At 50.0% G+C, this 27,730-nt stretch overlaps 1 protein-coding gene across 2 annotated transcripts in view; it reads right to left on the minus strand.

The window, feature by feature from the left end:
* Window positions 1-788: 788 nt before the first annotated feature.
* The window catches only part of UACA (uveal autoantigen with coiled-coil domains and ankyrin repeats), a 29,941-nt gene continuing 2,999 nt past the window's right edge, over window positions 789-27,730 (minus strand). The window contains exons 2-17 of one of the 2 annotated variants that reach the window (XM_033070842.2): window positions 17,239-17,372; window positions 16,719-16,807; window positions 15,904-15,968; window positions 15,243-15,300; window positions 14,372-14,442; window positions 14,168-14,274; window positions 13,166-13,347; window positions 12,493-12,530; window positions 11,731-11,838; window positions 10,019-10,117; window positions 9,785-9,821; window positions 8,616-8,668; window positions 4,849-7,518; window positions 4,196-4,348; window positions 3,286-3,351; window positions 789-2,517 (exon numbers count right to left, since the gene is read on the minus strand). In XM_033070842.2, the coding sequence (XP_032926733.1) occupies window positions 2,446-2,517; window positions 3,286-3,351; window positions 4,196-4,348; window positions 4,849-7,518; window positions 8,616-8,668; window positions 9,785-9,821; window positions 10,019-10,117; window positions 11,731-11,838; window positions 12,493-12,530; window positions 13,166-13,347; window positions 14,168-14,274; window positions 14,372-14,442; window positions 15,243-15,300; window positions 15,904-15,968; window positions 16,719-16,807; window positions 17,239-17,372 (4,002 nt within the window). In that variant the 3' untranslated portion in view covers window positions 789-2,445. Of the gene's footprint in view, window positions 2,518-3,285; window positions 3,352-4,195; window positions 4,349-4,848; window positions 7,519-8,615; window positions 8,669-9,784; window positions 9,822-10,018; window positions 10,118-11,730; window positions 11,839-12,492; window positions 12,531-13,165; window positions 13,348-14,167; window positions 14,275-14,371; window positions 14,443-15,242; window positions 15,301-15,903; window positions 15,969-16,718; window positions 16,808-17,238; window positions 17,373-27,730 lie in introns of those variants that run through there. The other variant, XM_033070843.2, reaches the window with a different exon arrangement.

Consider the following 27,730-nt stretch of genomic DNA (forward strand, 5'->3'; position numbering starts at 1 on the left):
CCACAAACAAAAACAGGGCTGGGGAAGGATCCACAAACAAAAACAGGGCTGGGGATGGATCCACAAACAGGAGCAGGGCTGGGGGAGGATCCACAAACAAAAACAGGGCTGGGGAAGGATCCACAAACAAACAGGAGCAGGGCTCCTCACTTAATGAAGTGTAAAACTAATTATTATGAAATAAAACTAGCTGTTCACCAAGTGGAAAACCAGCCCTATTTTCCCTCTGCAGTGTGTTCCCCCCCTGCTCTGCAAATGTAAAAATAAATATCCCTCCCAGCAGCGAGCTGCAGCCCACCAATGAAAACCTGCACAATTTAATGGCCCTTAAATGCTCAACATCTTTTTCCCTTCCTGTAAAATCCATCTGACCTAATGGCTGTGACAATTACATGTATGGCCTTCCTATTAAAAGGCAATTTTCTGAGTTGGCAGAGCTGACAGAAGCAGTGAACTCCAGCTCCATTTCCTCAAGACAAAAGGGAAAATTCCCTTTCCAGAGAGCAGCCAGGCAGCAGAGCTGGTGCCAGGACCAGCTCCAGGCTCCATCAGCTCGGTGATGTCCCACTTTTGGGCCACTCCCTGGTGGCACCTGGCACTCTGGTGAGCTCCCAGTAGGGCTCTGGGGCTGTCCCCAGGGAGGGGACAGTGCCAGGGTTTTATTTCTCCCTTCCCTGGGCCTGGAGTCACCCCCAAGCCCCAGGATTTCCACAACCCACACCTATTAAAGCTCAAAACTCTGATATGTCTTCACCTTGAAAAGGAAAAATAAAAATAATAATAAGAAGAAGAAGAAGAAACCATTTTATTGATGTAATAGGGGAGAGATTTAGTAAAACATAGCTAGAACTCTGTATCAAAATAGGCCAGTTAGTACAACAAAACAAATCCTCCCCCATGAGTTTCAAGTAATGCAATCATAAAAGATATTTGGCTAAAAAGTAACCCTTGACTCTGAGATGTTTTCTGCAATAATCCTCTAAGAAACTCAAGGAAAGCAGCAGCAGATCTGTTTTACTACAGACACTATTTAGTAAATATATTAAAGGTATTTCTATATAAAAACTGCCCTGCACATCCATCACTGCCTGGAGCCTCCACGTGGCCTCTCCAGCCCTACAAGACTCTGCCCAAAAAGGGAGAAAAAAGGAGATAAACACAATTCTGCTTTAAAAAAAAAGAGCCCAAGGCCTGGAGGGGCAGCTGGGGGAGCCCAGGCAGCACAAAGCAGGGAACTCTGACTTCAGCCCTCATTTTTCAGGAGAATGGAGAGGAAGTTTGGCTTTTGTGCATCAGGATGCCACGTCCCCCTGGGTGGGTATCAGCAAAAGCTTTTAGAAAGCTGAGGTCAGCACTCACTGGGGCTCAGGCTGAGCTGCCCCATTTGTTAACAGGCTCATTTTTCAAACACTTCCCTTTGTAACAAATTTCATGCTTTGGTTTTTACATGGAACTTCCTTATGGAAACCATCCTGCAGTTCAAAATGAAGCCTTGTTTCGTGGGGAGACCCCAGCAATTAAAAACTCTCCTTCCATTAATCCTCCCCACTGCCATCTTCCCCCATAAACAAGATTGGAGCACATCATGAGCAGCTCAGACTTCCATCAGCTGCTGCTTGAAAGTCCAGTGCCTGGATTTTTTTGTTGGAAATTGTAGTGCCTGGATTTTTTTGCTGGAAATTGAAGTGCCTGGATTTTTTGTTGGAAATTGCAGTGCCTGGATTTTTTTGTTGGAAATTGCAGTGCCTGGATTTTTTGTTGGAAATTGCAGTGCCTGGATTTTTTTGTTGGAAATTGCAGTGCCTGGATTTTTTTGTTGGAAATTGCTGCTCTCACACCAGTCAGGACTGAAGCATCCAGAAACAATTTGGGGGGAGGGAGGGGAGGACTGTAGTGTTTGGATGGAAAACCTGATATTTTTTTTTTGAAGTCTTGTAGAAGCAAAGGCACTAAATCTTAAGCTTATATATTAAATAAAGGCTGTAACCTGGCCAGCCAAGTTACAAGAGCCACCAAAACACCTCCCTGTGTGTGTCACAGCACACCCTGCTCAGCCAGTGTGACAAATGAGCCACTTTCTCTTAATCATTAAGGGACAGCCACAGCTACAGCTCTCAGCCACACTCCTCTGCAGTTTATTTTCAACCATCCCACGAGAGTTCAAGTTCAAGGATCAACTGGAGCTCCTGGGTGTAGGTCCTGCTTTACTAAGTGGTCAATCAGACAATAAAATAATTTAACCCCTATGTCATCATTTTGACAGTTTGGAAAGATGTTCTTTTCTCCATCCCAGGAAAAAAAGTGTCAGCCTGGTTTAGTGTTTGATGAGAAGGAAAAGCTCCAGCTCTGAGGGCTGTGGGTGTGGGGGGCTGTGAGTGCAGCTTTAGCAGCACCTCTGATGTAGCAGCAGCACAATCCCTGCAGGGTGCCAGTCCCAGCAGCAGCTCAGCACACCAGGCCCTGCCTCATCCTGATGATCTGCAGCAGGGCAGCCTGCACGTCCTCGTCCATGTGGCCCTGAGGGACAAGCACTGGGCATAAACACTGGGCATAAACACTGGTCACTCACACAGTGGGCACACACACACACACACTGGGCATAAACACTGGGCATAAACACTGGGCACAGACAGACACAGTGGTCACTCACACACACAGACACTGGGCACAGGCACTGGGCACTCACACTGGACATCAACACTGGTCACAGGCACTGGACATAAACACTGGGCACAGACAGACACAGTGGTCACTCACACACACACACTGGTCACAGGCACTGGGCATAAACACTGGGCACTCACACTGGTCACTCACACACACACAGTGGTCACACACACACACAGTGGTCACTCACACACACACTGGTCACTCACACACACACACACACACAGTGGTCACTCACACACACAGTGGTCACTCACTCACACACACACACACACACAGTGGTCACACACACACACAGTGGTCACACACACACACACACACACACAGTGGTCACTCACACACACACACACACACACACACAGTGGTCACTCACACACACACACACACACACACAGTGGTCACTCACACACACAGTGGTCACTCACACACACACACACACACATACAGTGGTCACTCACACACACAGTGGTCACTCACACACACACAGAGGTCACTCAGTGGTCACTCACACACACACACACAGGTCACACACTCAGTGGTCACTCACACACACACACAGAGGTCACTCAGTGGTCACTCCCACTGGACACCCCCATCCCCTGAGCCCCCCCAGCTCACCTGGACAGCGCTGAGCAGGTGGGTCCTGTACACTGCAATCACCTCCTGGTGCTGCTGCTTGGCATCCTGGGGAGAAGCAGGGACAGAGCTGAGCTCCTCACATCTGCAATAACATCTGGAACAGCTGCCCCTTCCAGCACTGCCACACCAAGCAAAGCTGAGTTTCCAGGCTGGAGTTTTACCCCCTCCACTAAAGGCACTGCTGTTTTGCTGGAAAGCTGAGCTCAGAGAATCACAGAATATCTGAGGTGGGAAGGGGCAGAGCCCAGCTCCTGGCCCTGCACACACTTTTTGGGTTAAAACCACCCATTTCAGAACACTTTACCTTACAAGAATGAACCCTGCAAACCCTGATGGATGTGTTTGTGGATCTGAGCAGGAGCAGAACTCACTTGGCTCACACACAGCTTTAACAAGGAGCTTTCCTGGAGCCACAGAGGTGTGCACAAAATCCCAGCACTCAGGTGTGTCCCCTGCTCTGTCAGTGCTTCATGACAAACCACTCAGGGCTTGCAGGCACAGGAACCCAAAGCCATAAAGAAATTACCACCTCACCCTCCCAAGGTGACAAAAACTCCACGGCTGGGTTTCTGTGAGGAATGACTAAAGCTGAGCCTGCCCTCACAAATGGTCTTGGCAGCATTACAGCAGAATATCCCATAAGCACAAATCCTGCTGCTTTGCTCATATCCTCTTTATCTGGAAAAGCTGCCAAGTGCTGCAACTCAAACTGAAGAGGAAAGCAGAACGATTTACAGAGAAGCAAGAACTCAGGGGAAAAAAAAAGCCCAACAAGTGCACTTGTGAGGGGTGAGGCTGCAGCCCCAGCAGCACAGGCACATTTCCCTGTTTTCACAAGGAATTAAGCAGTGCTACTGCACGTCAGACAGCACCTTGTGGGAGCACTTACAGCCAGCTGCTGCTGGAGTGTTCTCACTTGGCTCTGGAGCAGTTCCACCTGCTGGCTGTGCCTCTTGGAGGGGATCCCGGTGCTGTAGGTCAGCTGGGACAGCCCGTTCAGAGCCTGCTTCAGCCGCTCCACGTCCTTCAGCAGCTCTGTGATCTGCATGAGAAACCCACAGAGAGCTCCACTCAGGGATGGCTCACTGCAAACCTTCTGGAACGTTCTCTGCAGCCTGATGGAGCCCAGCAGGGTCTACTGCTAAGGGAGGGTTTGGCTTTCCTGGCTCCCATTGTGCTCCCTGGCACCGACCCTGCAGGGCAGCAGTGACACAAGGGACTGCAAAAAGGGGGGATCCCAGGATATTCCAGGTCTAACTTCTAGGAAGAACAATGAATTTTTGAAAGGCAAGTCAGAGATGCCCAACAAGCACAGGGGTTGGTACTCCCAGAAGTCTGAAGATTTAACAGGATTTAAATACTACACCGTGTCCAGAACATATAAAGGACTGGAAAAACTTTGCATAATGCAAAATGAGGACTTGAGCTGCTTTGGGCCAGCCCTGGGCACCCAGAGCTCAGCACAAAGTGGTGCTGGAACAGCTCAGGAGCTGCAGCCCAGCCCCTGAACACCGAGCCAGGAGCACAAACCCCAGAGCTCACCTTGTTGTCCTTGGCTTCCACCTGCTTTGCAGACTCCTGGATCCTCTTCTGCAGGTCAGTGATGGTTGTTAGAGACTTGTCACACCTTTCCTTCTGGTCCTTGATCTCCTGCTCGATGCCGCAGCTCCTGAGCTGGAGCAGCTCCTTCTCATCCTTGAGGTTCAGCTCGCTCCTCCTGGCCTGCAGAGCCTCCTCGCACGCCTGCTCGTACTTGTGGCTCATGCTGGCCAGGTGGTCAGCCATGCTGCTCACCTGGGCCTCCAGGGCACTCTTCACAGAGCTGAACTCTGCCCTGGCCACCAGCTCCTGGCTCTGCAGCTCTGCCAAAGCCTGCTGGCTCAGCCGCAGCTCCTCCTGCAGCCTCAGCACCTCCTGGCTCTGCGCTCGCCTTTCCGCCTCCTTCTCCTCCAGGCTGGCTCTGGCAGCCCTGATTTCTCCTTCCAGCCCTTCCTTCAGCTGGGTGTACTCCCCCAGAGGCACTGAGGATTCCTTGAGCCCGGCCAGCTCCTGCTGCAGCTCCCTGACCTGGAGCATGTCCTGCCCATGGCGCTGCTCCTTCCTGCTCAGGGCTTCCTGCAGCTCCTGCACCGTGCGCCCCAGAGCCTCCCCCAGCGCCTCCACGTGCCCTGCCAGGACCTGCTGAGCCAGGGCCCCGTCCTGCAGCTCCTCCTGCCCCTCCTGGCCCGTGTGTTTCCTCAGCAGAGCCCTGAGCTGCTGGTTGAGCTGCTCCATGGTGCTGGCACACAGCCGCTCCAGCTGGTGGGATTTCTCTGCCAGGACCTGGTTCTGCTGCAGGTCCTGCTGGATGGACACAACCCCAAGCCTCAGCTTCTCGTTCTCCTCCCTGCACCTCTGAGCTTCCTCCTGGCTGTCCCTGCAGCTCTGCTGCTGCTCCTGCAGCTGAGCCCTCAGCTCCCTCACTGTGGCCTCCAAGCTCTGCTCCCTGTCCTGCAGGGAGGCCACCGGCGCGTATTTGGACCTGATGCACTCCTGGATCGTGTCCAGCTCCTTCTTCTGGGCTTCAATCTCTGTGTGCAGCTGGGAGATCTCCTCCTGCCCCCTCTGGTGCTCAGCCCTGAGGGCAGCATTGCTCTCCTGCAGCTCCTGCACGCTTTTATTCAAAGCGTTCACCGTGCTTTCGTGATCTTTCAAACTTATATACTCCGTCTTTAATTGGGTCTGTAAGACTTTCACCTTGTTTTTCAAAGCTCCATTCTCTTCAGTTACCTTCAGGAACTCTTGCTTTATCTCTCCAATCTTGCCCTTCAGCTCTGAGAGCTCCCCGTTGGTTTTTTCCAGGGTGCTGTTCAGGACAGTTTTCACCTCCTCGTGGGTGCTGGCCAGCACGTACTGATCCCTCAGGCTCTCCCTCAGCCCCGTGTTCTCAGCCTCCAGCTTGCCCACTTTCTCCTGCTCCTCATCACATTTCTTCTGAAGCTCAGCAAGCTGCTTTTCAAGCTCAACCCCATTCGATTTTAAAGCTTCCACCTCCTTCTTGTGCTGCTCTGGAGACAGGTACACGGCTTGGAAGTGGCTGATATTCTCATTTAAGCTGTTCTTCTCTGCCAGCAACTTCTCAGCCTCTGCTTTGCTTTCATTGTACTTCTTTGTTATTTCAAAAAGCTTTTTTGTCAGGTCACCCACAGCCTGATCGTTTGTTTTCTTCAACTCCTCATGAATTTTTAAAGGCACATTCTGGCTTTTAATTTCAGTTTTTAGCATTTGGACTTGCTGCTTCAGCACCTTGTTATCAGCCTGCAATCTTTCAAGCTCCTTCTGCAGAGCCTCATTCTTCTGTGAGAGCTCAGAAATTGCCTTCCCCAGCTCCTCCTTCCTCTGCTCAAACCCCCTCCTCATCTGCTCGTGCTCCTCTGGCTTCACACGCTGTGCCAGCTGAGCTCTGTGGCTCTCACACTCCCTCTGTAACAGCACCAGCTCTGCCTGCAGCTTCTCCCTGTCCCCCTGCACCTCTGCCAACCTCCTTGCCTTCTCACTCACCTCGTTTGACAGCAAACTCTTCATGCTCTCAAAGCTCTCTGTGCTCACAGACTGGGCCAGTTTGGCTGCAGTCTCCCTGAGCTGCCCTTCCAACTCTGTGACATCCCTGCCCCTCTTCTCTCTCTCCTTCTCCAACTTCACCAGCTCCTTCTGCAACCTCTTGTTCTCCTCCAGCAGCCTGCCCTCGTCCCTCTGGAACTCTGCCACCAGCAATTCGTTCTGCTTGATCTGGTTCCTGAGCTTGCCCACCTCTGCAGAGGCTCCCTCGTACTTGGCTTTCATCTCCTGGAGCTGCTCCTTGAGCTCCTCCATCCCCCTGCTGCTCCCTGAGGCCACCTCGTTGGCCAGGTGGTCCTTCAGGGCCAGGAAGTGGCTCTGCATCTGCTTCACCTTGCCCTCAGACTCGAACATTCTCTTCTGCACATCCTTCAGAGCATCCTCCAGCTGCCTGACCTGCCCGTCCGCCTCTGCCTTGCTCCTCTGGCACTCGGAGGCCAGGGCTCTGCACTCGGAGCCCTTCAGGGACAGCTCCCTCTGCAGCCTGCTGATCTCCTCCTGGGCTGCCCCAAAGCAGCTCCTCAGGCTCTCCAGCTCCTTCTTCAAAGCCTCCTTCTCTGAGCTGGGGCACTGGGCAGGCAGGGAGAGCTCCAGGGGTCTCAGCATGGACCTGGACTGGAGAGAAATTGGCACAAAAAAAGAAAAGGTCACAGCTCTGGCAGGTCACATACATCTGTTTATTATTTACTATTCAATGTGGGGACTGCCTAAAATCCAGCTGATCTGAGTGTAACATACCTAAGAGATTTCTTTCCTTTTCTTAAAAATCACACTAGGTTATTCTTGCCCCTGTTAAAGAACAGGTGTTTCAGTTTTTAGCAGCAAAAATCTCAAATAGAGCTGCACATCACTGCTTCCCACTCATGGAATGGTTTGGGATGGGAGGGATCTTAAATCCCCTCCAGTGCCACCCCCACCTCCCACTGCCCCAGGCTGCTCCAGCCTGGCCTGGGACATTTCCAGGGATCCAGGGGCAGCCATAGCTGCTCTGGGAATTCCATCCCAGCCCCTCCCCACCTCCCAGGGAACAATTCCTGCCCAATATCCCATCAAAACCCAGGGGGGAGCTATAATGCATTAATTCCACTTCCTTTGTTCTGCATTCATATTTAATCACTCATCTGCTAGAACAAATTTAATTTATGGAGATATTGCTCCCATCCCTCAAGTGTGTGAAAATAATTTTGTAAGGAATCAGAGCAGAGAATGTCATGGCTAACAGACCCCTCTTGCAGGGAAGAGTGAGGAATGCAGCAATTTGGGATTCTAGAAGGGTTTGGAAGGGACCTCAAAGCCCATCTCACTCCACCCCCCAGGCTCTGCTGGGCCTTGCTTACACACAAATTGTTGCTTCAAAAGCTTGATAGCTATCAAACAGAATTGTCAGGGAATTATCATACAGCAGGCAGGAAAATTACATCTTCAAATATTAGCTGAATTTAAATTAGACAAATGTTATGGAGATGGATCCCAGCCTGCAGAGTGACTGGGTAAAACACGTTTAGCAGAGCTGCTGACAGAGCCAGCACTTCCAGCCCTGCACAGCCAGGACTCTAGAGGGCACCCACAGTTAAAAATAAACAGGGAAAACCAAGAACTGCTCAGCACTCCGTGCTCAGAAGCACTGCTCAATAAACACACATTTACAAGCACATTCAGCTTTCCCAGCACCACCAGCTCAGAGTTCCTTCCAGTGCTGAAATATTTATTACCTGGGATTCCCCTGCGAAGGCCTGGCCTTGTTTAAGCAATAAATCTTCTTTCCCTGGATTTTCAAAGCAAACAGTGTTTAGGTTAAAAACAGAAACACAATCACAAGAACTGACTGTCCTGCCGGCTTTATTCTGCTCACACCAGGCTGAAGGGTGATGTTTAAGCACTGCTGTTAAAACAGCTCCTGTTTAATGACTGCCTGCAGGAAGCCTGGCCCAAATCCTGCTGAGGAGCAGAGGAGAGGTTTGCCAGGCTGGGATCTGCTCCTGCAGAAGGGTCAGGGCTGGCAGAGTGCCCACAGCAGGGACAGCATCCCCTGCAAACATCATTTCATCTCTACAACATCATTTCATGTGTCAAGAGCCCTGTGTGACACCAGTGCAGGCCCAGGCACCCCAAACATCATTTATTTAATCTCTAGAGCCCTGTGTGACACCAGTGCAGCCCAGGCACTGCAAACATCATTTATTTAATCCCTAAAGAGCCCTGTGTGACACCAGTGCAGCCCAGGCACCCCAAACATCATTTATTTAATCCCTACAGAGCCCCGTGTGACACCAGTGCAGGCAGCTCTGCAGCTGGGCTGGCTGCAGGAGACCCCAGCTCCTGGAAATGGCTTCACTCTCATGCCTTGGCTTTCAGCTTTTCTGTTTTTCAGAACCTCTGCTGCTTGGTGTGTAACTCAAGCTTTGTGTTAGGTGTCAGTGAGTTCTCCTCACAGGGGACTGGACAAAACAATTCCATCCCAGTCAGAGAACCCAGAAGTGATTGTCACCCACATGGGAGCTCAGCAAAACAATTCTATCCCAGTCAGAGAACCCAGAAGTGATTGTCACCCACATGGGAGCTCAGCAAAACAATTCCATCCCAGCCAGAGAACCCAGAAGTGATTGTCACCCACGTGGGAGCTCAGCTGGGTGCTGGGGTCACAGCTCTGCCCCTTCCACAGCTCAGCTTGGAGGGATGGGAAGGGATGGGAGCCTGGACCCTGCTCAGCTCATGCTGGCACACCCATCAGTGGTGCCCTGGCAGCTCCTACAGACCCAGCTCTGCTCACAGGGCTCAGACCTGGCTCATCTCACACCTGCACCAGGAGGAGATGCCCCCAAACCCCCAGCCCTGTGCTCCACACTCCCCAAGCACTGCAGGAACAATTATCTGTACTCACTGCTTCCAAAGGCACCTCCAGAGCCCGCAGAGTCACCCTAAAACCAAACAGCAAGAAACAAAAGCAAAGCTGAAAATCCATCTCAGATTTCTGCTCTGTTAACCCAGGGGTGAAGGGGCAGGGAAAGCTTTTGCAGTGAGATAACCATTCAAGAGTTTCAGCAATTTAAAATGCTCAAGGATTTCCTACTGTAAATATCAATTGCTATATCCCATTTCGAATCACTCAACATACTTCATAATACTTGAGTTTAGCTTTGAGAGCTTCAATAGTCCTTAAACTTTCCTCCTGCTGCTTCTCCTTGGTAGTCAGCATTTTCTTCAGCTCATCTTTCTGCAAGAGAAGGAGTGCCACATAGCCAGAGCCACAAGAATGGAAGGAAAGGTTTGTAAGATCCCAAGTAACTTTTAAAAGAGTTTAGAGAGAGCTTCAACCAAGATAGCACCGAAAAAATCCCCAGTTTTTGGTTTCTGGAGTTCTTCTTCAAGACTGCTCCTCTACAGGAGGAGTTTTGAAGAATGAGTCAAGAATATGCACCAAGATAACTGCTCCTGTTTAATTAATTCACATTTGTTAGTCACTGAAAGTCACCACAGGTGTTGAATATTCTCAGTGTGCTTCAATGGCAATGGGAATTATCTGTGGTAACAGAAACGTGGAGCTGACCCAGAGCAGTAAGATTTCATTTTTAGGGAGCTTTTAAGCCATGTGTTTAAAACTGCAGAGGAAATAAAAGAAGAGTTGCTTCCCCTACTCCCCAGGGAACAGCTGCAGGTCACACATCCTACCTCATCCTCAAGATCAGCTGCAAACATTTGCTCCTGCAAGAATAACAACAAAAAAAAATCCCCCCCAAATCATTTCCTCAATGATGTTTAAGGGGCTCACACAATCCATCAGTGACAAATCCATCCCAGTTTTAATGCTCCCCTTCCAATTTCCATCCATTTGTGGCTCTGTTTTCCATTTCTCCTGCCAGAGCAGTGTCTCTGGAAATTGGAATTTCTCCTCTTTTCTGGCTCAGACACTGAGGCAGCAGAGCACAGCCTTTCAGAAGTTTGCTGAATTTGGGAAGTGATTATTAAGAAGTTTGTTTTTATAAAGGCAATGCTCAAAGCAGGAGTTCAGACAAGCCAGTGACTGCAATAAGAAATATTCTTTCTATCCATGGGCTGCATTTGGGAGAAACTGCATAAATGCACCTCTAGAAATACAGCAAAGAAACAGCCTCCACTGAGCAAAAAAACAACAAAAAATCCTCTTTACATTTTCTTTTTACTGGTGACACTTAGACTTCCAAAAAGAGGAAAACTTTTAAAAAATGAACATTTCAAATTTGAGAAACTTCTGTGGAAAACCTTTGTCTTTTGATAAAAAATTGAAGATTTTTTTTTCTTTGTGTTTCCACTTCCAGTGACAGCTGGAAAATGAGGTGATGACAAAGCCCTGGCACACAGCACCTGCATTTACTGGGGTTCAGCCTCCAAACTGCAGCACAGCAGAGCCACAAATGGCACTGCCCAAATTTTGGGTGCAGCACACCTGGAGTGTGACTGCAAGACTCTGGTGGGTTTGGAAAGGTTTTTAAAATTTTTATTTGCTGAGACTTGGGCAGTTTTTCTTGTACTGAGTTGTTTTTCTGTACATTTTCAGTATTAAAAAATAGAAAGTGTTAAAAAATAGTCTAAAGTTTTATTGTAATTTTTTTCTTATAGTTTCTAGTAATAAAGTTTCTTTTTATACCATTTAAAATTAAGCTTTTTTTACCTTCCTCCTAATCCTATCTCACAACAAAAAAAAAATCCAAATTATCAACCAAAACCACTCCAAAGCCCAAAGGCTTTTCCAGCAGGAAATGTGTGGCACAGGTGGCAGGATTGCCAGGAGAACATCCTGATCCCAGGGGTTTTTCCAGGGGTTTTTCTCACATTTCCAGGCTGCTTTACCTCACTCAGCTGCAGCTGCAAACCACTGATCCTGTCCAGCAGCATCCTCTGCTCCTCCTGCACCTCCCTCATCCGACCTTTCAAATCTTGGTTTTCCAGCTCCAAGTCCTTACAAGTAAAATATGAAATTAAAAAAGACATAAAGACACTGAACCAACAGATTTAGCAGCTGCTGAGGACTCCAAGCCCTGCCTGGCATTTTAAAGGCTGCAGTGACATGGCAATGAGATGGGAAAATTAATGCAGCTTAGCAGAACAATTATGACAGATTATTTTTAGTGTGACACAAACCTCTCTGGAGAATGTTAAAAAAATAAATCTTCCTCATTTGCAACTGATTTTACTGCAGAGGCAGAAGGTTAAGAGGTAGGAAAAGTTAAGAGAGGAACACTTCCAACTATTTATTACCCAAAATGTGCAGTTGTTCCTGAGAAAGTTTATGGCAATTATGCAGATGAGCTGTAATGCAATTAGATTTGAAACAACCAGCAATAGATGTCACTGATGGGATCAGCAGTGCTCAGTTTGTCCTGATTTATCCCAGTGGGATGCCCAGGCTGCTCCCACCCACCTGAGAGCTGGGCTCCTGCTGGAGCTGCCTGGGCTCCTTCTGGAGCTGCACAGCCCTGCCCCAGCTTGGGGACACACTGTGACCTGGCAGTACAAACACTCCTTTACACCCCCCAGCCCTCCCCAATCCCCCTGGGCCAGGGCTCCCCCTGTGCCCAGCCCACCCAGGGATCCCCTCCCCACCCCAGGTACCTTTTGCTCAGCCTGCCCTCTCTTCACGCTGTCCCTTCCTAAAACAGCAGCACAGGAACAGAAGTTACAGAAGGCATTTCATTCAGATTCCTCAACAATGCCACACTCAGCTAATTCCACCCTTCTCACCAGAAAACAGCTCACCACACCCCAATCAGCCAAACATGGAAACCCCCACGAGGTTTTCTATAAAATAAAGGCTGTTAATTTCTATAAAATAAAGGCAATTTCTATAAGATAAAGGCCATTTATTTCTATAAAATAAAGGCAATTTCTATAAGATAAAGGCCATTTATTTCTATAAGAGAAAGGGTATTTATTTCCATAAAATAAAGGCTATAAGATAAAGGCTATTTATTTCTATAAAATAAAGGGTATTTCTATAAGATAAAGGCCATTTATTTCTATAAAATAAAGGCTATTTATTTCTATAAAATAAAGGGTGTTTATATAAATAAAGGTAAATAACTCCCATGATTAATACTCGAGGCACCTGAGCCTGCAACCCCCTCAAAAGCTTTCCCAAACCACCCAAGCCCAGAAGCTGCCTTTCCCCTCCCAAGCAGGATTTTATGAGCTCTGTGGTCAAAGGAGCACAGCTGCCCTCCAGAACAGCTCCTGCACACACAGGGACACAATCCCACCCAAAGGGAGGGGTGTAGGTTCCTCCTACCTCTGCTGGAGTCCTCAAGGGCAGCTTTGATTAAAGCCAAAATGTCAATATTGTCCCCAATCCTGGCATAGTAAGCACAGTCATGCCCAAGGCCATCGGTCAAGGCAGCATCAGCACCATTCCTGAGCAGCACCTCCACGGCATCCTTGCAGCCATATTCACAGCCCAGCATCAGGGCAGTCCTGGCACGGGCAGAGAGAGGGGGCTGAGACCCAGGGACCCACAGAGAGCACTCAGAGCTGGCCCTGGAACAGCCCTGAGCACAGAAACCCTCCCTCTGCCCACACAGGAAACACTCTCCAAACTCACCCAGGCAATGTTTGAATATTTGTGGAACAGCAAACAGAGCCACCACAAGAACAGCATTTCCAGCAGGCCAGCACAGAGTGCTGCCCTTAGAGCCACACAGTGCCTGGAGAACTCCCAGCACTGTGCTTTCCTCCACAAACACAAATCTCAGCAGACACAGCACACACCAGGCAAGCAGCTCAGGCCAGGTTTGGGCAGGGAGCCCTGGCAGTGCTCCCCAAACTCCTCCCAGCTGCAGGACATGCAGTGAGCAGCCAGGCTCGTGGCATGGAGCAATTCTCCAAGCAATAACTGGCAGCAATAAAAGCAGCAGCTACAACAGAGCCCCCTCCCTGCCCCCAGGAACAAACAGCTCCAGGTCCCTCGGGGGCTCAATGGACTCAGCACCTCCTGCCAGAGCAGCAGCACTGTGCACATTGATCCCAAAGCTGCTTTGGACAGAAAAACCCTCCCAACAACCCCGTGCAGGTTCCCTGCTGGCAGGAGCAGGCCTGGGAATATTTTGAATGTGAGCAGGGAACAAGGCCAGGCTCACCTTTGTGCTGACCTGGCAGATCCACTGCTGAGCTAAAGCCAGGCTCTGCTGCCCCAGACTGAGCACTCTGAGCAGCTCTCCCTGCAACTGCAGCAGGATCTGCAGCAGGATCTGCAGCAGGAATTGCAGCCATTCCCTGCAGTCCCTGCAGCCCTTACCTGCTCTGCTTGTCCCTGGCATTGACATCAGCCCCCCTGTCGATGAGCAGCTGGCAGAGCGCGGGCCGACACATCTGGGTGGCCAGCACCAGCGGTGTCCTCCCGTCCTGGGGACAAAGGGACAGCTGAGGGCAGGGGCAGGGGGCAGAGGAGCCCAGCAGGGCCAGCAGGGGCCGGGCAGGACAGGGGAGGACAGCTCCTTACCCCATCCTTGGAGTTGACAACGGCGCCGTGGTCACAGAGCAGCTGGATGCTGGCAGAGCAGTCAGACATGGCTGGGGAGAGACAGGGACAGGTGACACAGGGCAGGGACAGGGGGACACAGGGCAGGGACAGGGGGACACTGAGAGCGGGGACAGGGGGGACTGACACTGAGCAGGAGGGGAGCTGACGCTGTGACAGCAGGGACACAGGTGACACTGAGTAGGGACACACAGGTAACCCTGGGCAGGGACACAGGGGTGACACTGTGACACTGAGCAGGGACACAGGTGACACTGAGCAGGGACACAGGTGACACTGAGCAGGGAAAGGAGCTGTGGGCTCAGCTCTCACACCCCCAAAGGAAGCACACACTCCTGTGCCACACTCTGCACATCAGGAGGGGGCAGGACACCCAAGGAAAGGCTTTACTCTAAACCCACTCTTAAAGATCGGCTTAAGGACTAAACCCACTCTAAACCCACTCCTAAAGAACAGCTTTAGGACTAAACCCACCCAAACCCACTCCTAAAGATCAGCTTTAGGACTAAACCCACTCCTAAAGATTGGCTTTAGGACTAAACCCACTCTAAACCCACTCCTAAAGAACAGCTTTAGGACTAAACCCACCCAAACCCACTCTCAGCACTGTCCTGAAATCCCACTCCCAGCACTTGAAGATTTTATTCCATTTCACCTCAGACCTCCAAGCTCCACAAGACTCTCTAAGTTCATTATTGAGGACAAGTGTCACACCAATATAAAACCCTCTCCTATGACAGCCACCAAAATAAAGAGTTCAGCCCATCTGGAAGGAAATTCATCAATTAAATCTTCATTCCCACACAGTCAGCAGCAAAGCCAAGCCCTTCACCTGCATCATGAAGGGCAGTTCTCCCCTGGAGATCCACGTTCTCTGTTGGACAATTGTACTGTGAAAATAAATAATCCCAGTTAGCAATCAGAATCCACACTGCAGTTACAGCATCAGCTGGTTGAGGTTCAAATTAAAGCAATAAAATGTGATTTAAGTCAAAAATATGCACAACTCATTAGCCTTCTCACAGATAATGAGCCTTTATAACTTGATGCATGGAGACATGCATCAAATAAGTTTAAAATAACCATTAAAAATGACAAAAAAACCCAACTTACAGCAACCTAAGAGAACCCTCCAACACTGTTTCATTAGTTTGTGGCTGGAAATGCCCAGCTTTTGAAGCAAACACTGCTGGGGAGCAGCCAGGGCAGTTTCTAAACTGCATTCAGACAGGGACAGCAGTCTTTAAAATACACTCAGCCCCATTTTCAAGAATCACAAATTACAATGTGATTTGATAGTCTACGAAAAGATTTTTTTAAAAGTTTATTTTCTTTATTTTAGCCCTCTTTCAGCCCCAACCAGGTAATTAACATGGAAAGGCCTTTTTCCCCATGACTCTTATTTTTAATAAAGCAATAATCCCAGACCCCAGTTTGGAGTCAGAGTGTTTGAGGGCACTTTCCCCTCAGCACAAGAGTTTTATTTTCAGTACCTGCAAGAGCTTCTGCAAGCACAAAGCATGGCCATACTTGGCAGCCAAATGCAGGGCGTTTCTGCCTGGAAAAGAGAACAGCAGCTCAGGTTTGGGCTGAGAGAATTTCTGTGAATATTCCCAGAATTTGAGGTTCCTGTGAGCCAGTCCCCCAGGCCTGTGCTGGGACATCTCCTCTGCACCTCACTTTGTTCCAGCCTTTTCCAATTCCAGTGAATCTTCAATCAAGCATGAGAAATTAATGTGAAATTAATCTCAGAATACTGCACCTGACTCCACACAAACATTTAATGAACTCTCCCACAAGAGGAGGAGGCCAAGTTATCTCTGTAAATTTTCTTGTTTTCAGTTTCATATTAAACATGTAAAATTGTGAGGTAACAAGCTGAGAACCAGCACCTCTTCCAAAAGACCTTCCACAACCTCTGCAAGGAAATGTGGAAGGCCAGAGGAGCTCTGAGTGCCTGAGGCTCAGCTGGGCACACAAACACCTCCCACAACATTCCTCTGCAATCCTGACCTCCAGCTCCTTTAGAACTGCTCTTATCCTGCTGTTCTCACCCAGAAATGCAAACCTCCCCAGCAGCCTGGAGCACATTACAAACACAACCCCAGCAGCACAAACCCACATTCCTGAACTTCTGCTGCACTGTGAATTCCACCACAGGCCAGTTTCCTCAGGACCAGCAACAAGTCACACAAATAATTTGGTTTTTGCCAGCTACAGAAAGAAGGGAGGGCTATCCCATGGCTCAGCTTCACTTTATTCCAGAATAAAACCCAGCTGAGAGCATTTCCAGGCTGTGAGGACCCACCTGCAGCATCAGTGGCTGTGATATCAACTCCATGCACCAGGATGGTGTTCAGGCAGTCCAGGTTCCCCTTGGAGGCCACAACATGGAACCTGAACACAGAGAGGAGAGCTTTTGTACACAGAAATGGCAATGCTGGCCAGGAAAGCAGGGCAGCAGCTGGGAAAGGGAAGTGCTCCAGGGGCCAGCTCTGGACAGCACCCAGAGTGAAGGTTCTGCAAACATCACTCCAAGGAGCAAGGCAGCTGTCCTGAGAAACCATCACCATGTGCCTGGATCAGTGAACCAGCTGAAACACCAGCGTGGTTCCAACTTTTCTTTAATATTCAAACCTGAGAGCAAGGCTTTGAACACTGATCTTCATGGAAGTGAAGAGTGAGACACTCCCACTCCAGCAGCTGGATTCCAGCTCAGTGAAGCTCCATTTGGATGAGGTACCACACTGATTTTCTGCTTCTGGAGCAGCAGGAATCTGATTTTTAGCATTTTCCCACTCCCTCTCCCCAGCTCTGCAGTCACTCACGCAGATCTCCCTTCCACATCCAGCTTTGTGGGGCTGACCCCTTTCCTGGCCAGGATGGATGAAACCTTCTCCACATCTCCCCTCTCCGCTGCCTTCATCAGCCTCTCATCGTACTTGTTCCAGTCTGGGTTCAGCTGTGGGACACAAGCAGAGCAGTGAGCTGGAGCTGAGCCACAAATGGGACAAAAAATGGGACACAACAAACCCCCCCTGCTCTACAGCCCACCAGCATGCTGCAGTCACTGTGCACCATCCCTGTCACAGCTGGGACAGCCACCTCGGGGCTAAAGGAGACATTCAGGATCAGATTTCTTTGTTTTCCTCATTCTGGTTCGGTTTACATACTCCCACAACAAACAGAGGCACTAAAAATACAGGCCAGGCTTTTCCTGGCTGTGCCAGACTGTTCAGGGGGTCACGGATGAGCTAAGTGGGATATTCCAGGGAAGAACATCCTCTGAGCTGCACAGGAAAGAGATGCCCAAAGCTGATAGTTTGGAAGTGGCTGCAGAAAAGCCCAAGGCAGTTATAAATAACCCAGCACCCTCCAGCCCAGACAGTCTCACCCCCACTCCTCTCCTGTTTACTTCAAACTCGGAATTTCAGCCTCCCAGGCCGAAATGCAGAGCTTGTTCTGCTCCCTGCCAGAGCATCCCTGGGAATGGCTCAGGGCTTCTCAGGAAACTGCTCTGGGACACAGACCCCACATCCAAGCTGGACACTGGTGCCTTGACATTCAAGGAGCTGCTAACACAAGAGCAAGGCTTCCAAAGGAGTGTGGCATCAAAATAATTCTGAGTATTATAACTCAAAGTGTTATACTCCAAATAGGAGGGTAAGATTCAAATTAACTCTGCACAAGCAGCCCAAGGGTGCTTGGAGTTACTTTTTGGAGTTACTTTTACTCTTCTTTTTTTGGAGTTGCTTTCTTTACTTTTTGGAGTTACTTTCTTTACTTTACTTTTTGGAGTTACTTTCTTTACTTTTTTTGGAGTTTCTTTACTCTTTGGAGTTACTTTTCTTTACTTTCTTTTTGGAGTTACTTTTCTTTACTTTCTTTTTGGAGTTACTTTTCTTTACTTTCTTTTTGGAGTTACTTTTCTTTACTTTCTTTTTGGAGTTACTTTTCTTTACTTTCTTTTTGGAGTTACTTTTCTTTACTTTCTTTTCGGAGTTACTTTTCTTTACTTTCTTTTCGGAGTTACTTTTCTTTACTTTCTTTTCGGAGTTACTTTTCTTTACTTTCTTTTCGGAGTTACTTTTCTTTACTTTCTTTTCGGAGTTACTTTTCTTTACTTTCTTTTCGGAGTTACTTTTCTTTACTTTCTTTTCGGAGTTACTTTTCTTTACTTTCTTTTCGGAGTTACTTTTCTTTACTTTCTTTTCGGAGTTACTTTTCTTTACTTTCTTTTCGGAGTTACTTTTCTTTACTTTCTTTTCGGAGTTACTTTTCTTTACTTTCTTTTCGGAGTTACTTTTCTTTACTTTCTTTTCGGAGTTACTTTTCTTTACTTTCTTTTCGGAGTTACTTTTCTTTACTTTCTTTTCGGAGTTACTTTTCTTTACTTTCTTTTCGGAGTTACTTTTCTTTACTTTCTTTTCGGAGTTACTTTTCTTTACTTTCTTTTCGGAGTTACTTTTCTTTACTTTCTTTTCGGAGTTACTTTTCTTTACTTTCTTTTCGGAGTTACTTTTCTTTACTTTCTTTTCGGAGTTACTTTTCTTTACTTTCTTTTTGGAGTTACTTTCTTTACTTTCTTTTTGGAGTTACTTTCTTTACTTTACTTTTTGGAGTTACTTTCTTTACTTACTTTTTGGAGTTACTTTCTTTACTTACTTTTTGGAGTTACTTTCTTTACTTACTTTTTGGAGTTACTTTCTTTACTTTTTGGAGTTACTTTCTTTACTTTTTGGAATTATTTGGCTCAGAAATTCCTCACAGCACAAAGAACATGAAACCAGGTAACCCCAGCCCAGGGTTTGTTTAAGTAAAAGAGGGTACACAAAAAAGAGCAACCCCAAAAATCCACTGCCACCACCTGCATCCCAGTGATTTGCAAAGGGCGTGGTCAGACAGAGGGGATGCCATCAATCCACACCAACATCCCCAGGGGTGGCAGGGCATGACCCCACACTGCTCAGTGGCACCCAGGACAAGAAGCAAAGGCCAGGAACTAAAACACAACAATTTCCACCTCACCAGGAGAAGAACTCCTTTCCTCAGCTGCCCAGGGAGGGCTGGGGTCCCCTCTCTGTGTCACCTGCTCCAGGTGACCCTGCTGGGCAGGGCTGGCCTGGAGCATCTCCAGAGAGCCCTTCCAGCCCTAAGGAACTCCGGGTGATTATCTTCACTCTGCTCTCCCACAATAAACAAGATTACAGTAATCACAGGGGCTCAGCAGCAGCTAACCCTGCTGGAAGTGACAGGAGTAATAAAAATAGAGCACTAATGAAATTAGCAGGGTGCTGCTGAGGTGCAGCACTGACTCATCAATCAATTAACACTCCCATTAAAGCCAAGGCAGCCTGGCTTGGGAAGTCACAGCACTGGTGACAGCAGCAGTGCCATCCCCTGCCCAGCTGGGACAAAGCCACCTCCTGTGCCAGGCTCAGCTTGTCACCTCCAACACCTCAGAGGCTGTGCACTCCCAGCATCGAGCTGTGTGCTCCCCAATCCTCCTGGTGCTCCCCAAAATCCTCCTGGTGCTCCCCAAACCCTCCTGGTGCCCCCCAAACCCTCCTGGTGCTCCCCAAACCCTCCTGGTGCCCCCCAAATCCTGCTGGTGCTCCCCAAACCCTCCTGGTGCCCCCCAAACCCTCCTGGTGCCCCCCATCCCTGCAGGACAGGGATCTCACCTGGGGATTGTTGGGCTGATACCTGCCAGCACAACTCAAACGTGCAGAACGTACAAACGTACCCAAATACACAGAAAATCCTCCCAAACCCTCCCCAGCCAGTCCTCACTCCCATTCCATAAAAGTTCTCATTAACAGAAGCATTACTTAAATAAAATAATCAAGCAAACCCAAACAAATCCGTCACCTTCATGTTTTTCACTTCAGTGACCTGCATGCACAACCTGTGGTGGGCTGAGGTTAAAGGGGATGGAGGGGCAGCACACAGGGAATGCTCCAGTGCCACAGGGGAGGCTGGGTGGGATTTTGGGCAGCAATTCCTGGCTGGCACAGGTGCCCAGAGCAGCCCCTGGATCCAGTGTCCAAGGCCAGGCTGGACACCTGGGACAGTGGGAGATGTCCCTGCCATGGTAGGGATGGATAGGATGGGATTTAAGGATCCCTTCCAGCCCAACCCATCCCACGATTAAATAATTCCATATTTAACAAGCACATCTCACATTCAGGGCAAATTCCTGGCAGGAGGAGCCGCTGAGGAGACACAGCACACGTGAATTCAACACAAGCACCACAGCACACCCACACAAGCCAAGCCCTGCACATCTGCCCAGCTGTGAATCCCAGCAGGACACAAAGCAGGGCTGGGATACCCACGGAGTGCTGGGCTGCACAGCAGAGCCCACAGATCATGCTGGGCTGGGCTGGCACCGGGGCTTCACTCAGCTGGGCTCTGCCAGGCTGCTCTGCCCGGCTGCGGCACCGCCGGCATCGCTCATAGCTCGGGGGGGACGGGGATGGACACGGGGATGGGGATGGACACGGGGATGGGGATGGACACACGGACAGGGATGGACACACGGACACACAGACAGAGCTGGACACACGGACACACAGAGCTGGACACGGGGATGGGGACGGACACACGGACGGGGATGGGGACGGGGCTGGACACGGGGATGGGGCTGGACACGGGGACGGGGACGGACACGGGGATACACAGACTGAGCCGGACACAGGGACAGGGCTGGACACACAGACTGAGCCGGACACACGGACGGGGTCGGGACACACGGACAGAGCCGGACACACGGACGGGGCCGGGACACACGGACAGAGCCGGACACACGGACGGGGCTCCCAGGGAAGTGCTGGACACACAGACTGAGTTGGACACACAGACAGATCTCCCAGAAAAGTGCTGGACACACGGACAGAGCTGGACACACGGACAGAGCTCCCAGAAAAGTGCTGGACACACAGACTGAGCCGGACACACAGACTGAGCCGGACACACAGACTGAGCTCCAAGGGAAGTGCTGGACACACGGACAGAGCTGGACACACGGACAGAGCTCCCAGGGAGTGCTGGACACACAGACTGAGCCGGACACACAGACTGAGCCGGACACACACGGACACACGGACTGAGCTGGACACACAGACTCACGGACTGAGCCGGACACACACGGACACACGGACCGAGCCGGACACGCACGGACCGAGCCGGACACACACGGACACACGGACTGAGCCGGACACACACGGACCGAGCCGGACACACACACACGGACCGAGCCGGACACACACACACGGACCGAGCCGGACACACACACACGGACCGAGCCGGACACACACGGACACACGGACCGAGCCGGACACACGCGGACACACAGACTGAGCCGGACACACAGCCAGTCCCCCCAGTAAACGCTGCCCGGAGCAGGGGGATGTGCTGAACAATCCGGGCAGGCTCATCAGCCCGATCTATTTTCTGATAAGGCAGGGGCTGATAGAAAGCCATCCCCATTAATACATTCCTGGCGTGCCCACGCCCTGAGTCAGGGCCTGAGTGAACTCAGGGGACAGGCACGTCCCCTGCAGACAGGCAAACTCTCTTTTTTAAATAAACACGCTCCTCTGTTCACCGTGCAGCCACACGAGGGAGGAGGTCACACTCAGCACCACTAATAAGCCCCAGCACTGAAATACTCCCTGCAGTAATTTTTTCCCCCCGTAACCAGACTCAGGCTCAGACTTCAGACTGAGCAGATGGAATGCGTGATCCTATTTTGACAGAAATGTAACCCATTTTAAATTAGAAAACACACATGCCTCTGCTGTAAAAAAATTCTCCTTTTACAGCACTGAAACCCTTCCTGAATAAAAGCTGGTTTCAGCTTACTGCTGCTGCCAGCCTGTCTCCCAACATGTGAAACGAGAGCAGCCACAGAGGCTGTGAAAACATTAAATAGACAGCACAATGATTAACAGGAGGGAGATGGAGAATCCCCTTTCACGAGTTTAAATTTAAATGGAGATCTCCCAAGTGCCAGATTTAGAGGAGTAGGTCAACAAGACAAGCAATGTTTTGTCTGCAGGAGAGAAACCTGGTGCTGGGCCAGGAAAACCACTTACACACCCTGGAGGACACAGCAGAGGCTGCAAATAACCTCATAAATGGATCTCAGCAGAGATTTTTAAAATCACTCCCTCAGCTCTGGGCAAAATCTCTCATTCCCAGTAAGTTCTGAACTATCCCCCCCATCCCCTGTGAGCACAGCCTTTGTCCCACAGCACCAACATTCCCCAAGGAACCTTCCAGGACCTCTCTGCAATTAGCATCCATGTGACAAACCACTCCAAAAAAGTGCAGTGACAGTGCTGTCTTCTGACCACAACCAGGTCTGTCTCCTCAAGCTAAAAATGGCCATTTTTGGGGGGAATAAATACACCTCCCAGTGGTAGCCACAGAAATGCCTCACTTCACAAATTCAGCTTGGTGAGAAATGTGGGTGAGACTGTGGCTTCCAGGTGTAGTGTCCTCTCCAAAATACTCATCCCAAAGGTTTTCCTTGTCTCACCTGCCTGCAGCCATCCCTCCTGCCACAGCCCTGCTTTACCCACCAGGTTTAGGATTGCTCAGCCACATTGCCCAGCCCTGCCCAGCCCCAGCAGGCTCAGAGCAGCTTCAGGAGACACAGCCCAGCCACAAATCCCCTGGACTAAACCTTCTCCAAGGCAGCTGAACCCAGAGAGCTCAGACTCAAACCAAAGTGCACAGCCTAACTCTCACTTTTTCTCCAAAATTAGGACCAGAGCATCATGCAGTGCAGACTCTGGAGGTGCTGTCACCCTCCACACACAGCTCCTGGCCAAGGCTGGTACTGCCCCACCTGGAACCTGCTTTCCCAAGCTCAGGAATCCTTCCCAGCTCCACAGACAAGGAGCAGCCCTCCTCCCCTTGGGGCCAGGATCAGCACAGCCTGGTTGCCAGCAGCCTGTGTGTGTGTGTGTGTGTGTGTGCTGTCAGGGTGAGGCTGGGGTGTGCATCCACCCAGAACTCATTCCCCAGTTACTCCTCAAGCTCTGAGCATCCTCAACACCTGCTGAGAAATTGTACAAGTTCAGAGCATGGAGTGACAGGAAAGGGGCAGTGAAAGAGAGGAGCTTTAGGTTGGTTTGGAGGAAATCCTTCCCTGGCAGGGTGGGCACTGTGGCTGTGGCTGCCCCTGGACCCCTGGCAGTGCCCCAGGCCAGGCTGGACACTGGGGACAGTGGGAGGTGTCCCTGCCATGGCAGGCTGGCTCTGGATGAGCTCTAAGGTCACCTAACCCAGCTCAGCAATACCAGCTGTAGATCAAAGCAGCTCCTAAGCCCCTGGGAGGGATAAAGCTGTGAAAGCGAGCCCAGCTCCTGTGCTGCAGGGCCAGGCTGATCCAGCCCCTGTAATGCCATTAGCAGGTGACATAAGCACACAGGAGAGCAGAGAGCTCTGGTGACACTGCCAGCAGCTCAGCTCACACCCAGTGTCCTTCCACAGAGCCCCAGGAGAGGCTGCAAAGATTTAAATCCCATCCACCCCACCCCTGCCATGGCCATCCCACCGCCCCAGGCTGCTCCAGCCCTGCCTGGGACATTCCAGGGCTCACCCCTCACCAGGAGGAATTTCCCCCCAAAATTCAATCCACACCAGCCCTTTCAGAGCCAGGCTCACACAGCCAGCAGGTCCCACACTTTGAGCCCCTGCTCTTTCTCCAGAGGGCAGAGTACATTTGCCATCAAAAGCAAGCGTGGACAGACACACCCTGCCCTTTCAGGGGCACAAATGACAAATGCTGCTCCAGTACTTTGATTTACTTTACACTGCACCGACAGAAGGGAAGGTAAGTTAGAAAACTGGTTTTTAAAAATGTTCCCCAGGTGCAGCTTCCCCTGCAGTGCAGGGCACTTCACTGAACCCATCTCTCCTGAAGAATTTGGCTGGAAAATACTGCTCATACTGGGTTAAACCCCATTGGGGTGAGCAGAAATGGCATTTTGTGTTTTAAAGCAGATCTTCCTCCCCAGGACACGTCTGTCTCCACGTGGAAACGCTTTGGAGTATCAGACTGCAGGGGTGGGATGTGGGTTTAGTCTGTGCAAGGGAAACCCAGACACAGCAGAACACAGGGCTCTTGTTTCCCACAGCAGCACTTTGTGTTACACCTCATTCACCAAAACCCTGCAGAATAAAAAAGCCATTGAGTGCCACAGAGTGGGCAAGGCTGAGCCCACACTGGGACCCAAACCAGCTCCTCAGGCTGCTCAGGTTTGGTGTGGTGCTGGAAACACTCCTGCCCAAGCCCCACCTGAACAGCAGTGCTGAGCCTGAAATGGGTGTTTAAATGGAACTTAAATATAACAGCCTGAAATGTGTGTTTAAATGGAACTTAAATATAACTGCACCTGGCTTTAATGCAGGCAACACTGTCCTAAGGAACAGCCTGAAGCAAGCAGCTAAATCTTATAAACATTCCTGATTTCACCCTGTTCTGAAGGCATTTTCCTCCCAAATCAGCACACCCATTAAGATAAATTTATTAAGAATCAAGAAACAATTCAGATTGACTTCTAGCTTTGTTACATGCCAAAAAATCCCCTCAAAAATCAACATTTCCCTCTGTAAAGAACAAGGGGTCCCTCAGAGCAGTGCCAGTTTCTCTCTTCCAGGCAAAAATCCCCCAGCAGCAGCCACAGGAGCTCAGAGGCTGCACTGCAAGCGTCAAAGGATTCTGCCCACAGCCCCTGCAGGAGGCAAAGCTGCTCAAAGGACTCAAAACAGCCCCAGTTTTGTTCTGAAACAACTTTCCCATGTCTCAGGGCCAACACACAAACTCCAGAGAACTTTCCTGATAAAACAGCCTCAGACTGCCAGCCCTGAACACCAATAAAAGTGATCAGAGCTGCTGGGGCACTCAGGGCTCAAAGAATTGGCATTTCCAAACTCTGCCATGAACATTTCAGGGTACCTGGGGCACTTAGGGCACAAAGAACTGGCGTTTCCAAACCCTGCTGAGGACTTTTCGGGTACCTGAAGCACTCAGGACACACAGCAGTGACATTTCCAAACCCTGCTATGAACATTTCAGGTACCTGTGGCACTCAGGACACAAAGAACTGGCATTTCCAAACTCTGCTATGAACATTTGGGGTACCTGGGCCATTCAGGACACACAGCAGTGACATTTCCAAACTCTGCTGAGGACATTTGGGGTACCTGGGGCACTCAGGGCCCACTGCAATGACATTTGCAAACTCTGCTGAGGATATTTCAGGTACCTGGGGCACTCAGGACACAAAGAATTGGCATTTCCAAACCCTGCTGAGGACATTTGGGGTACCTGGGGCACTCAGGAGTGACATTTCCAAACCCTGCTGAGAACATTTGGGGTACCTGGGGCACTCAGGACACAAATAATTGGCATTTCCAAACCCTGCTGAGGACTTTTCGGGTACCTGAAGCACTCAGAGCACAGAGCAGTGACATTTCCAAACCCTGCTGAGGACATTTCAGGTACCTGGGACACTCAGCAGTGACATTTTCAAACTCTGCTATGAACATTTCAGGTACCTGTGGCACTCAGGACACAAAGAACTGGCATTTCCAAACCCTACTGAGGACATTTTGGGTACCTGGGACACTCAGCAGTGACATTTCCAAACCCTGCTATGAACATTTGGGGTACCTGGGACACTCAGGACATACAGCAGTGACATTTCCAAACCCTGCTGAGGACATTTGGTGCACCTGGAGCCAGACTCACACACCCTCACACCACACCCTCCCTGCAGCAGCACCACAGCTCCCACCTCCCAACCAGCAATCCCAGCTCCTGCTGCAGCCTGGTTCACCCACAGGTGCCAGGGGAAATATTTCCCTTTCAACAGGAGAAACAGAGCAGGGTCAGAGTCCAGCTGCTGTGCTGCCAGGGGAGCAGCTCCTGCCTTCCCAGGACTCCAGGCACAGCACTAGCTGGAATTTCTGAGCTCTCAGGCAAGGCCCCATTGATCTGTGCACTCCCATTTATTAAAAGCATCAGGAAATATCAGGGGTGATGAAACCTGCTGCATCCAGCTCACAGGGAAGGGAAAATAAATCCCAGCAGTGGTCAGTCACTGATGGCAACAGGATCAGCCTCAGATGTTCAGGCATGTGCTTGCTAATATTGATATTTAAATACTGACAAAGTTCTGCATAAGTTGCTCCTACAGAAAAGGTCACATGGACTCCACACAGATATGCAAAGAGCTTATCTGTGTAATTACGTCTGCAAATCAACTCAGAATATTGAACTCCCAGGCCTGCACTGAACCTCCACTCTTTTAAATATTTTTAATTGCTACATTCCACAGTGATAAAGCATTAATGCTCCTTTCTATGGAGCCTGCAAATTACACTGCACCTGTAAACAGGCTGCACCACAAAGCTCCTGCTGCACCACAAATTGTGTTCCCCCAGCTTCACCCCAAACATCACACAAACAATGATTCCAGTTAACTAGATGCAAATGAATCACAAAGAGATTTTCCCCAAGAACAAACACATTAGCACGAGCCTGAATAAAGCTTCCTGGAACCAAACATGCTCCAAGGAACAGCCCCAGCCAGGAATGCCATTGGAATATTACAGTGGGAGCTTGGCTGGGGATGCCACAGCAAAGTCACCTCAGGGGAGGGGACAGGACTGCTCCAGCCAGCAGCAGCAACGCTGGAAAAATTCTGCTGATGGGTCAGGGCCCTGGGATCAGCCTGGCTGCCAAACTGCTCTGTGTCCTTGCACAGGACACCATCCACCAAGGTCCTGCTGGTGTACAAACCCTGCTGTGCCCCCAGCAGCTCCTTCTGTAAAGGATCCAGACTCCTTCAAGGGTTCAAACTGGGTTATCAACACCTCTTTTTCACTGCACCCCTTCAGTTATTGATGTGCTTTTGATCACAAATCACTGCCAGCATTTCTGTTGCTGGTGAATGAGCAGATTGGAGCAGCACCCTTCACTCTCTCAACACAAGGGGTGAGCCAGAGGGGTACCTGCTCTCTGTGCTGTGACAGGGACAAGCAGATGTTTCACGGTGTCCTGGTCACCCCACAGAGCTCCACTCCCTCCCCAGAGCAAAACTCAGCTCTCAACAGAGCTGGGCAGCACCCACAGGCAAAGCACAACCCTGAACAAGCTCACTGACTGCAGAGCTTGCTCAGATACTCATCATTAATAATCACAGCTCATCACACAGGGCAAGGGCTCAGGTGTCCCTTTGTTCCCTGCACAATGGGTTCCGCTAATTACACGGCAGCTTTGGTTTCTCTTCATTAAACAAA

The sequence above is a fragment of the Catharus ustulatus genome, chromosome 12 (assembly GCF_009819885.2).
Source record: "Catharus ustulatus isolate bCatUst1 chromosome 12, bCatUst1.pri.v2, whole genome shotgun sequence".
In the NCBI taxonomy this organism is placed as follows: domain Eukaryota; kingdom Metazoa; phylum Chordata; class Aves; order Passeriformes; family Turdidae; genus Catharus; species Catharus ustulatus.